Here is a 12,204-nt window from a genome sequence, read left to right as displayed (position 1 = left end):
TAACAGTAACAGGTTAGATTTTTTCGTCGCTGATTCTCGTTCTGAGTAGCCTAAATAGCGATAAATCGCCTTCGTTGGCAACACTGGTGACCGCGCGCAAGCTGCATTGTTTGTTTTACCGCGGGCCCGCGACGCTTTTTCAAATTGGCAGATTGGCGGGTTTTTTGAAAATGGTTCACGCGGGCCACTTATAATTCGTTCGCGGGCCACATTGTGGCCCGCGGGCCTGGGGTTGGGCAGCCTTGGTCTAGAGTTAAGCTATTTTGCTTGTCAGCTATTTTTGCTGGTAAAATTCCTGACGTCACATGAATAACACACCCACAAGGAATCCACCAATAGGGTGATTCATGTTAATTATTATCACGTGCGGATATACAAATATCACGCAACCAATGCGTGATAATTATTGATGTATTAGTCGTCTAGCGTTGACACGCGTGACAGCTCAAGTGTGTGTGAATTATTTGGTCCGTGCATTTTGCCAATCAGGGTTGTATTAAGTCGTTATTGCCTTTCGGGTAATATCTGCTTCGCCTTTTCGATTTTTTGTAGAAGAATTGATAGAAATAAATTTGCGTCATTTAATGAATTCATTTTTTTAATGGGTATTTTCGCTTAGCTTTCCCCACAAAACCGGAAAAAATGGAGAAATGGTTAGAAACAATCCGAAATCAATTATGTGACAATAACTGGGTACCATCAGCAGGAAACCGCGTTTGCTCTAATAATTTTCAAACATATTTATCTCACTGCAAGCGGCCTCCGACGTGTAGACTGCAAAACTTTGCCTGTTTTTCCGGTAATTATAAAAAACTTTATAAAGTTTATTATGGATTGATCAGGTTTTCATTGATAATGTCGGTGTTTTCAGGCTGATATAGGACAGTCGCTGTCCACTATGGGCACAGGTCCTGCGAAAAGAGATACCGTCATTGTTTTTTCTCGAACAGGACTGGTTCTCGATCCAGCTGAAACTTTTTTTGTAATCGAAAAGCCGGTTGTTCCTCTATCAGAATTGCAACAACCGATGTGCGTGAATGCCGTAAATAATACGTAAAATCCTATTTAACGGGCGTAAATAAATAAATAAGTATATATTGTAATCATGTAATCTCCACCCCCCTTAACCCTTACCCATACGCTCTCTGAAGCTCTGTCATAATCATTGTTGCTTATTCAATTAGGTTGCTTCGTTCCTTTCCCATAATTCGTGGTTCAGCTCCCTTGTGAACCCGCAATATTTTATGATTTATCTCTCTCTTTAGGTTAATCTTACATTATGTTTAATGTAAAGTCGTTAGGTTAGTTTTAGTACTTAGGTTAGTTTTCAATAATGCTATCTTGAAGAAGGTTGAGAAACTAGCTGACCAAAACTAGTTGACGCAATGTCTTAATTCTAACAAAGTGGTTGAAGACAAAATAACTTTTAATTGAATGATAGTAGTATAATTATTAAATGATACGTAGTGTTGTTCTAGTCTCTATAATTTTATGTTACTGTTAAATTTTTAACTAATATTATTTTATATTCATCAGTTTTAATTATTTTGTATCACTTTCGACAGCTTACAAGATATATTCTGTTTTAAAATGCATGCAAAAGCCAGACTGGGCATAAAACCAAATTAAATTAAATGATTTCAAGTCACAAAGTGATTGCTTTCTTCAATAATTATATATCATTCTTTATAAATACTGTGGTAAATTTAAAAAAAACCTATTCACAATAGTAAAAATATATACGTTTTTGGTTCTATAGGACCTGTATAGAATTCAAAAACAAAATATAAATTAAATTAAAATCATTTTGTATTATTTATCAATTCTTTCCTGATTCAGCCCTTATTCAGCACATAAAATTAGCTGTAAGTGTTAGTTTCTTTTTGGCTTTATGTCCATATTACAACACCTCTGACAACAAATTCTCCGTGGTTTTGCTTACGAGTTTGAACGCTTGTACAAGGAGTTTAAACAGAGTTGGGTTGTTAAGTTCATCTCCATATTTTTGACGTACGCTATGTGGGGCAATGTGGGGTCATTTTAAAAATGAATTTAGCTAGACAGGGCTAATCTAGTGTATTCTAACTGGCGTTCTAATTGAATGTCAATTGTCTTTTACATCGCAGAACGGTTGCGTTCACTGCCACTGCTATTGCAGTACCTGCATATCACCACACGCCCTCCTGATGTCGTCATCACTGTACAAATTGACTTAACCAGCCCGGAGGCCTTCGCACCCTAGTGGGTCGTCCTTCTGTACTGGTCTCTCCTTCTTCTTCACTGTCTTCTTCAAACACATCGAGAAGATTTACGTTGGGACTTGTGGCCAATTCCTCGCATCTCTCTTCAGACTCAGTTCGTTCTCTGTCAGGCATCTTCCGCAGGTCAAGCACATGTCTTGGTACACCATCAACTATGATATTGTTGACTGAATTAAGTCCTGTCACCCTTCCTTGCCTCCAGCGTGATGTGCATCTTTTGTCTACTGGTTTGACCGCAACGACATCGCCCACTTCAAACTCAGTCGATACTTCCTCTTCTATATTCACTTGCGCAGAAGGGTGCCTCCATGAATAAGTGTGAACCGAGCTAGAAGGCGCAACACCCTCATCCTTCTGACTCTTCGCAGCCAAATTATACCAAAATACTGCCTGCAGAGGATCGCTTCCACTTCTGGCTGCAGTTCTCTTTATTGTTCGATGATGTCGTTCAACTATACCATTTCCTGCTGGACGGTATGCCGCGCGAAATCTTTGACGTACATTCCATCTCTTACACATATCTGCAACACTATAGGAATGAAACGCAGTACTATTGTCCATGAGAACTTCACTGGGCGGGCCTCTTTCCCGAAACACTTCTTCCAGATTTTTGACAATCGAAACTGCGTTCTCTGATTCGATTTCCCGCCACACGGCAAATCTACTTGGCCCGCAATCGATGAGTGTGAAGAAACATTTCCTACCGAAATGAGTGACATCAATTGCCAAGCGACTCCAATTTGTTGCAACATTGAGGTTACCCGCTTCATGGGTTGACGGCGGTGGGTCAATTGTCCTGCATTGTATGCAGTTACGTACGCATCTATCGACGTCCTCTCTTCTCACCTCGGGATCAACCAGCCGGGCAAGATGAAGCGTTCGCTCTACTCCAAAATGATGCTGAGCATGTAATGCTTCTACGCTTAAAGCACATATTTGCTCTCCAGTTTCTTTTTCAAGTATCTCCAACCTCTCTTCATACTCTGAAGATTGTAAGTCTCTTTCATGACGTTTCCTGTCATGGCTACTCTTTACCCAGGCCTTGCAGACCCTAGTAAGTACATCGGCTTTATTTTTACAAGACTCTACAAGGGTGATCGACAATGTGAGATCAAATTCTTCTACAATCTCCTTCACCAATCCCAGACGCCGCTTGACGAGCATCTCTGACATGCCAGAAACTTTTACACGACTACTCCCGGTAAGTGTAGATTTCACCCAGCACAAAACCGTTGCCGAATCTGTAATTATTTCCACAACTTGAAGATTCCACTTGAGAGCTAGGTTTAATCCCTTCAGGACAGCATCTAGCTCCGCTATGTTAATATGCGCTACATCGGTTGTCTTACGCAGCCATGCGGCGTCTTCAACAGTTCTTCCCTCAATTTCCAAGGTAACTCCAAGGGCCAGATTACTTGCATCACAATAAACTCTGGCATCACCTAATGATTCAGGCACTAGCCACTCCCCTTTTACAGGATCGTCAATTCTCACTCTCACCACAAGCTCTTCAGCCATTTGTTGGGCCCTGTCGCCAACGTAATCATCCCATGCCTGGCCTTGACACTCTCTCTTCATGAAGCTGCAGGCTGTCCTTAACCATCCACACACAGGATAGTGCCCAGTCAGCTTGCCACAGATAGAAAATAATTCCCTTCTACTCAGGTGCGATCCTTCTTGCATTATGGGAATGTCATTGCCTCTTCTAAATATTAGACGTCCGACCTTATCACGTTCAATACGCAATCCGAGTACTCTTGCGCCCTCCAGCTTCTCGGGAGGTTTAGTTACGAGACCGTAAGTATGCAAGTGTGCCGCAACCTCTTCAGCTGATATTATGTTTTCATTCACTATAATGTCATCGATGTAGCTATCTGTGCCCCGTCGCACCCTTTCGTCAAGCGAGAGCACCTCGTTTACAATCCGTGTCATGATTTTGGGACCACACTTTAACCCAAAACCTAATCTTGTCAAACAGTATGTTTTGCCTTTATACTTAATGAGTTGGTACTTCCAAAGTTTTTCGTCAATGTGCACTTGTAAATATGCTGATTGGAGATCAAGCAACTTTAGAGGTTCACGTAGCTTCCTCCACTTCCGAAGTGTCTCATCACACACTGCTACATCCTCACCAGTATGGCACTGAACACTCTCGTTGAGTTCACGATAATCCAAGACAGGACGTACTTTTCCTTTGTTCTTTTGGATCACAGCCATTAAAGGAAGGATACCACCGGAGCTTCCCTTCCATGGCCTGAGCCAGCCCTGGGAGATCCACCTTTGAATCTCTTCTTCAAAAGCTGCCTCCGCTTCTGGTAACTTAGTGCTTCTATAGCACTCTACAGTGTTTTCTAATTCAGCAGGAGAACCTCTCCACACCCAACTCACGCACCAGTTTCTTCCGTTGAATGTAGCTTTAAAATCCTTGTTCTCAACAGATATTCTGTCTGCCGAGGTTTCACCAGACTCGACACAATTCGCACTGTACTCGTCTAGTCTGCTTCTTACGAACTCTACCCTATCGCGCATTATCGTAACACCACCCAGTTCTTCGATAACGTCCATGCCCAGTATAACATCGACTGCACTTAATAGTTTTTTCACCACCACACAGTCTACCAGTAGCGACACACCATGCACTACTATCTTGGCGACACCTCGCCCCTCACAAAATACACGACTGCCATCAACAGCAATCACATCACAACCAGGACCTTGTACACTACACAGCCCACTCATCACTACTGTACGAGAACACCCTGAGTCAACGAGTGCACGCACCTGCTTTCCATTGACTGCAACTTGGATTATTGGTAGCGCCTTTATTCTTGATTCAGAAGAGCTGCCGGCGCACCAGTTCTCCTGCTTCCGTTTCCCTTCCCACAGTGCCTGGCCAAGTGACCATCTTTTCCGCAGTTCCAACAGACACTTTTCAGCTGCTCACAACAGAATTTGACCATGTGTGGCCCACCACATTTAAAACAACGCCGTCTTGCATTTGGAGATATTGCGACAAATTTCTGTTGGCCCTGAGCCACCGCCACGACAGGCTGATCCACGAGCTCTGCCATAAGAGCTCTAGCACGCTCCATGATTGTTGACAGCGGCATTGTCTCTACTTTTGGCTGCGCGCGCAATTCACGTGATACCACTGAAGGCAGACCCACTATGAAAGCTTTCATGAGGAGAGCATCCGACGTCACACCCGCTAGCCTTGCCAACCTCCTCAGGTCCGTCATATAGACGTCGACCGGCTCATCACGCCATGTGCGCCTCACGAACTCCTCATAGGCCAGAAACGGGTTTGTTGCGAACGCACAAATCAACGCATTTTTTATGGCGTCACCATTGCCCTTATCCTCTGCACTCAGCTCATTGTAGACAGCAAATGCAGGTCCCTCCAGAAACATCGGGATGATCGCGCACACATCCTTTACTTCTTTAATTTTTAAAACCAACTCGACTTTTGTTATCCACTGAATAACGTCGCTCTCGCCATTAAAACACCTTAATAAATCTCCGAGTTTAATATTTGACATCTTGCCGAAATAGCTTGTATTCTAACTGGCGTTCTAATTGAATGTCAATTGTCTTTTACATCGCAGAACGGTTGCGTTCACTGCCACTGCTATTGCAGTACCTGCATATCACCACATCTAGTATAATACATCAATGCCTTAGATATATTACTCATGTAGACTTGTTGTGATGAATGAGAAGATTCAATTGTACCAACCACCAAACGGTGTGTTTTTATGTGCTGGTTCCAGGACATAAAGGTATTGAGGGCAACTAGCGGGCTGACGAACTAGCAAGGAAAGGGGCGAAAGCACCACTTGTAGGATCCCAGCCGGCCGTAGGAGTAGCAGCTTGCTACACAAAATTACATATTGATAGGTGGGTCAAATCCTAGGACCGCAAAGAATGGAAGAGGGCACCTGGAATGAGACAATCCAAAGTACTCATAAAAGTACCAGACCCTAGACGAACCAAGAAACTACTCGATATGGACAGTGCACTCGCTGAGGGAACTGGTAGGACTGCTAACGGGACACTGCCATCTCAGGAGACACATGCAGATATTGGGAGTGGAAAACACCAATAGATGCAGGAAATGTGAAGAGGATGAAGAGACTCCAATTCACCTATGGTTCCAATGTCCTGCCCTGGTGGGAACTAGGCTCAGATACCTGGGGAGACATACAGTAGAACCAGAAGACATAGCCACATACCCAATGACAACCCTGCTGAACTTTATTAAAGGGATTGGGTTGTTGTTAAAGAATTGAGGTAAAATGGGAGATAGCACAATGGGCCTATGGCCTAAGTGCTCACGGGAACTACGTGTAAACCATCTCCGTTTAAAAAAATAAAATAAAAATAGTGCTGGTTTCAAAAAAATTCTAACTAAAATAATATATTCGATAAAACTTATATAATCAGAAGCACCATTTATTGATCGATTGTTACCATCGCTCCAGGCGGTTCGTTTAGAAATGATATTCAGATCCTGCGCAGAAAAGTCCCACAATGGACTGCCCTGCAAAGATAGAATAAAGAATATAACACTAAAATTATCTTCCATACAAATTTGAATGGAAAAAAAAATCTATTTAGCCCAATCTCCCAGTGTTCCGTCTCACTTACAGTCGCTTGACATTGTAGATCTCCTTCCTGTTTGAATTTCGTAAATACAGTTTTATGTGGTAATATTGGGCTTATATTTGGAAAACGAAACACACCCAGAAGGCACTTCTTGTGTTATTCTTTATTCTATGGCTGCAAACACTTACCTTACTTTACTTTTCTGCGCAGCGTCATTATTTCAATGTGAGCTCTTTGGTGGTCAATATATGACATGTTGTGTTTATTCAAAGCATTCACGAACCCTCCTGGCACCAAAACTACGGTTACTTGGTTCAGGGACCGCGGAAGTACTCTATGACGGGGGGGGGGGCAAACTTGTTTAGTCACCCTCTTCCTTCAGTCTCCTCTCCAGTCAATTAAATAGTTATAAATAAGACAAAATGGAGATGACTAGGTCAAACAAATAACGGGTTCAGTGAATAAAAAACTTTTTTTAAAAAATATTGCTTTATTGCATTCATTGAACGATACCAAAATTGAAGCAAATTCCCTAAGAATTTCATTTAAATCTAAACTAAATGTTTCCGCCTTATGCACGTTCAGTATTGCTAGATAAGTAAGTCTTCTCTGCTTCATTGGTAGTCGGAGGAATGTTCCGATGCGTCGGAGGGCAATCAGAGACCTTTCACACGACGTAGACGTACCTGGCACGGCGAGGAGCGAGACTACTAACTTTTCTACTTCATTAATCATTGCTCTTGAAACTTTAGGTGGATTAGCCAGTTCTCTTGCGTACTCTCGGACAGCCTTCACGCGAGGTATTGCTTTCTTAGCTATCTTCATTTACAGTGCTAGCGAGTCAATATCAAAATCAGTTGCGTGAACGCCTAATTCGGCTTGGATGTCGCTTGCTGATAATTCCTTTGAACGGTTAAGTAGAACAGATTGGAGCTTGGCGAGGCGATTCATTCCAGGCTGTTCAAACCTTCTTTCCAACTCATTTTTAGACCTAACACTGATATAAATTTTTAGCGGAGACTTTCCCTAGGCGACAACTGCACAGCTGGTGCTCTGCCACTGAAGCGTTTTGGAGGGGCTCGAGCACGGGGCATAGTAGACATAGTGAGTTCCATATTTATATTTTGATCGGTCAGTATCTGTCCATATGCGATTGAAATCGTGTTCACCCATCGAGTTGTACACATTCCACAATGACCGCGCAGGTTGTTGCGCCTCGGTAGCAGTATAATCAACACTCTGCAGGGCCTTAGCCAGCTGCTCCGCCGGCTCACAAATGGCAAGGGCAATATTAAGTGCAAGCAGGGTGGTAAATTCGCCCATTTTCCCTTGATAGCCGCGAAGTGTCGCCCTGCGCTCATCAGTAATATTACATGACGTGTCGTCGTCTAGCATTACCACAAGGGTCTCCTGAACTCGAACATAGTTTTGTACAAAGCGCCTCATTGATTTTGCTCGGACGCACAGATAATCCTTCTTTACCCAGGTAGTAAAATTGGAGGGGGCGCGCCCCCCCCCCATTTGATTTTAGGGGGGCATTTGGCCCCCTCTGCCCCCCACTTCCGCGGTCGCTGACTTGGTTTGCCTCCAGCTCGACGAAACGATACATAGATTTCATTTTAGGAAAAGTCTATCAATTTAAATGTCTATGTATATACAGAAACAAAATATTGATCTGGAGATGGAAATACTTTAAGGTAGCTGCATTTTCTAGATATGAAATAAAACAGGAAAAACATGAATTGGAAAAGAGAAAACAAAAAGTTTTTTTTTTAACTGTCTCAACTTTATGCTATTTATTTAATACTTTTGAAATGTGTAACTTTCTGATGAACATATTTATAATATTAATGAAAACATTGTACTTCTTATATGTATTTTAATACCTCCGCGGAAAACACAAAATATTTGTGATCTGAATCTATTTTTTTTTTTTTCTTTTATACATTTAATAATATTATTATTCAATTTACAAAAAAAAAAACAGTTTCTGCTATGCAATTATTATTATGCATGACAGCTGTTTTGCCCTTTGAAGGCATTATCAAACAGTTATAAATAAATTGTTTTTTTTTTTAATAAATTGAATACTAATATTATTTTATATATAAAAGAAAAACCAACATTTAAAATGAAGTTCTACAAATTAAACTTAATAACAATAAAAAAAAAAGTGATTTGCTCTAGGACACTTAAAAATGATGTACAACTAACTATTCATGAAAATAATAATAATAAAATACTCTCTTGAAACATACAGGACAGATCCCTCTTATTCCGCATCCAGACACGTGCAACACAACATGCAATGCGTTGTGCAATGCAAAGTAAATTCGTCATTTGGACGGCAAAACGAACATGCAATGCAATGTACCTTCCAAACAATTCACATGTTGCATGCACGCGTCTGGAGGCGGCTTAAAATACTTATACAATTATGAAGAAATTGTTATCATTATTTATCTATTCCCTAAACTTAAAAAGATTATACAAAGACTTTAGGGTTCCTCAAATATTTATCTATTCCCTGAATTTAAAAAGATTTCAGGAGCAATGAAATGTTATTGTTCATAAAATTATTTTAGGATTCAGAAATTTACTATTCGAGAATGTTTTCCTTTTTTGTACAATGCATGAAAATATAGAATAACCAAGAATTAAAGACATTTTAATAAAACAGTATTTTTATAATTACACGAAAATAAAAAGAAAAAGATATTACAGAACAAGGGCCAGAGGTTCTCAAACTTTTCAAAAAAAGACAATTTGTATATTTTATAAAATAATAATTATTTTTAGACAACATTTTTTAAAAATAATTATGCGAAAACAAAAAATATAAATGAAAATAAAAGACAGTATAGAACATGTACCAGAGGTTCTCATACATTTCTGAAAGAGAAAATTGTTTAGAATTCGAGAACATTTTTTATAATCACATGAAAATTTAAATAAAATATTAAAAAGGATATTATGGATCACAGACTAGAAGTTCTCAAAGTTATCTAAAAGAAATGCATAATCAATGTTAATATAAAATAACTTTTTACAAGAGATTTTTTTTCTAATTACATGAAAATTTAATAAAAAATAGCACATTACAGAACACCAACCAGATGTTCTCAAACTTTAGAAAAAGTTAAAATCAAAATAATTTATTATTTGAGATCAATTTATCATAATTGTATGAAAATAACATTTTTTTAAATGAAATTACAAAATAACCACAAAAAAGATATTTTACAATACGGACCAGAGGTTCTCAAATTTTTTTAAAAGACAATCTAAAAATATAATATAACATAATTTATTATTCCAGATTTCATTTTCCTAATTGTAAGAAAATTTTAAATAATAAATAGTACATATTACAAAACAAAAACCTTTTTTCCAAAGGAGGAAATACTAAATGTTTTGTAAAACTATTTATTATTATCGACAACACATTAAATTCCTTAGTACAAGAAATAAACATAAATCAGTGTAATTGTTTAAAAATCAACATTAATGAGAATTTAGGTATCCTAGCTATCTACCGATCACCATCGTTCAATGACATCCAAGATTTCCTGGAAAATCTTATTGGTGAGTTAAAAAAAAACTAAGGATTATGCACAATATGTACTGATCGGGAACATGAATATAAATACTATAGGAGAAGTATTGCATAGGCAGTCCGACGACTACTTATGTGCTATGGCTGAAAGTAACTTTATTTCCAATATTAATTCTCCAACTAGGGTACAAGGTAGCTCAAGCTCATGTTTGGATCATATATTATATACCAGAAATATAACAAATTCAAATGCATTTGTAATACATAATACAATCACTGATCATTACACCACTGCAATCAGTATCCCAAACTCAACACCCAAAATACATAAAATTAATCACAAACAGATTATCGATTATGAGGCTTTATTAAATGATCTTAATAATAAAAATTGGGAATATGTTTATAAAGAGACTGAAGTTAACAATGCTCTAAAATATTTTATTAAAGAAATCAATACATTCATAACAAAACACACAATAACTAAACGCATTTCATATAGTAAAATACATCTCACACCATGGATTACCAATGGCATTGTTAAATCTATACACAAAAGAAATCACCTTCATAAAATAGCTAAACGAGACCCATTGAACGATACTAAACAGCAAAACTATTACCGATACCGTAATATTTGCAAAACCGTTATTCGCAAATGTAAAGAGCGTTATTATAAATTCTTACTTGATAAGGATAATTCCAGCAAAAACATGTGGAATGTTGTCAGAGACATAACTAAAAGTAAAAGAAATACCAATGCATCTGTAACTGAATTAAATACCGGAAATTTGATTATAACTGACAATCAATCAATTGCATGTCATACTAATCAATATTTTGCATCTGTTGGATCAATTCTAGCAAAAAAAAATTTATTAGAAACCCAGAAAACGGAAGACTCTTTAGCATCGACAATTGAAACAAAGGAACAATCTTTTTCATTTAATATTAAACCAACTACTGTAGAAGAGGTCTTAAAAATAATCAACAGCCTTAATACTACACATGCAAAGTGTCCAGATAGTCTAAATACACAAATACTAAAAAAAAATAAAAATCAGATTTCTGCTCCGCTATCATATATTTACAACTTAAGTTTTGCATCAGGAATATTTCCTGATCACTTCAAAAAATCAATAATTGTCCCAATTCACAAAAGTGGACCTAAATCTCTTGTAGAAAACTATAGGCCAATATCACTATTAAGCGCGATATCCAAAGTCATTGAAAAGCTTTTCAAAACTAGGTTAAACGAATATGTGGAGAAACATAACATTCTAAGTCCTAACCAATACGGCTTTCGGTCGGGTAAGGGAACGGATGATGCCATCGCATGTCTCACTGAAACTATTGCAGGGAATATGAACCGTGGCAAGAAAACTATTGCCCTTTTCCTGGACCTGGCCAAGGCATTTGACACAATATCTCATAAAATTCTTTTACAGAGACTTAGAAATATAGGAATAAAGGGAAAAGCTTTTCATTGGATAGAAAGTTATATATCTAATAGATTTCAACAAACCAGAATTAACGAGGCTATTAGCACTTCACTAAAATACACTTTTGGGGTACCACAAGGAAGTACACTTGGGCCCCTTCTCTTTATTATATACATAAACGAACTTTGTAACCAACACATTGGTGGCAAAATTATCACGTTCGCTGACGATACAGTTATTTTGTTTGAAGGAGATGACTGGAAAGAAACACACCACCTTGCGAACACAGGTATAAACAGAGTAAAACAGTGGCTGGACAGTAATTTGCTTACACTAAACA

At 38.6% G+C, this 12,204-nt stretch overlaps 1 protein-coding gene across 1 annotated transcript; it reads right to left on the bottom strand.

Moving 5' to 3' along the window:
* Nucleotides 1–2,195: 2,195 nt before the first annotated feature.
* Nucleotides 2,196–5,671, bottom strand: LOC149412511 (uncharacterized). Its single transcript, XM_089645724.1, has 3 exons — nucleotides 5,290–5,671; nucleotides 3,387–5,197; nucleotides 2,196–2,621 (listed from the first exon to the last, which is right to left on the bottom strand). Exons 1-3 carry the CDS (start codon nucleotides 5,669–5,671, stop codon nucleotides 2,196–2,198), a joined length of 2,619 nt encoding a protein of 872 aa, XP_089501850.1.
* Nucleotides 5,672–12,204: the final 6,533 nt, after the last annotated feature.

Source organism: Hesperophylax consimilis, chromosome 23, assembly GCF_061612785.1.
Source record: "Hesperophylax consimilis isolate HC1 chromosome 23, BYU_Hcon_1.0, whole genome shotgun sequence".
NCBI classification, from domain to species: domain Eukaryota; kingdom Metazoa; phylum Arthropoda; class Insecta; order Trichoptera; family Limnephilidae; genus Hesperophylax; species Hesperophylax consimilis.
Note: the sequence above shows the minus strand (reverse complement) of the source record. Positions and strands in the feature narration are given on the sequence as shown.

What these genes read in the sequence shown, in the direction of transcription:
- LOC149412511 (XM_089645724.1), bottom strand. Translation starts at nt 5,671, where the DNA reads ATGTTTCTGGAGGGACCTGCATTTGCTGTCTACAATGAGCTGAGTGCA. An exon ending in TGTCGTGGCGGTGGCTCAGG is followed by an intron (nt 5,198 to 5,289) that starts GCCAACAGAAAT and finishes TGTTGTGAGCAG; the next exon opens with CTGAAAAGTGTCTGTTGGAA. An exon ending in TGGGATTGGTGAAGGAGATT is followed by an intron (nt 2,622 to 3,386) that starts GTAGAAGAATTT and finishes TTGGCTGCGAAG; the next exon opens with AGTCAGAAGGATGAGGGTGT.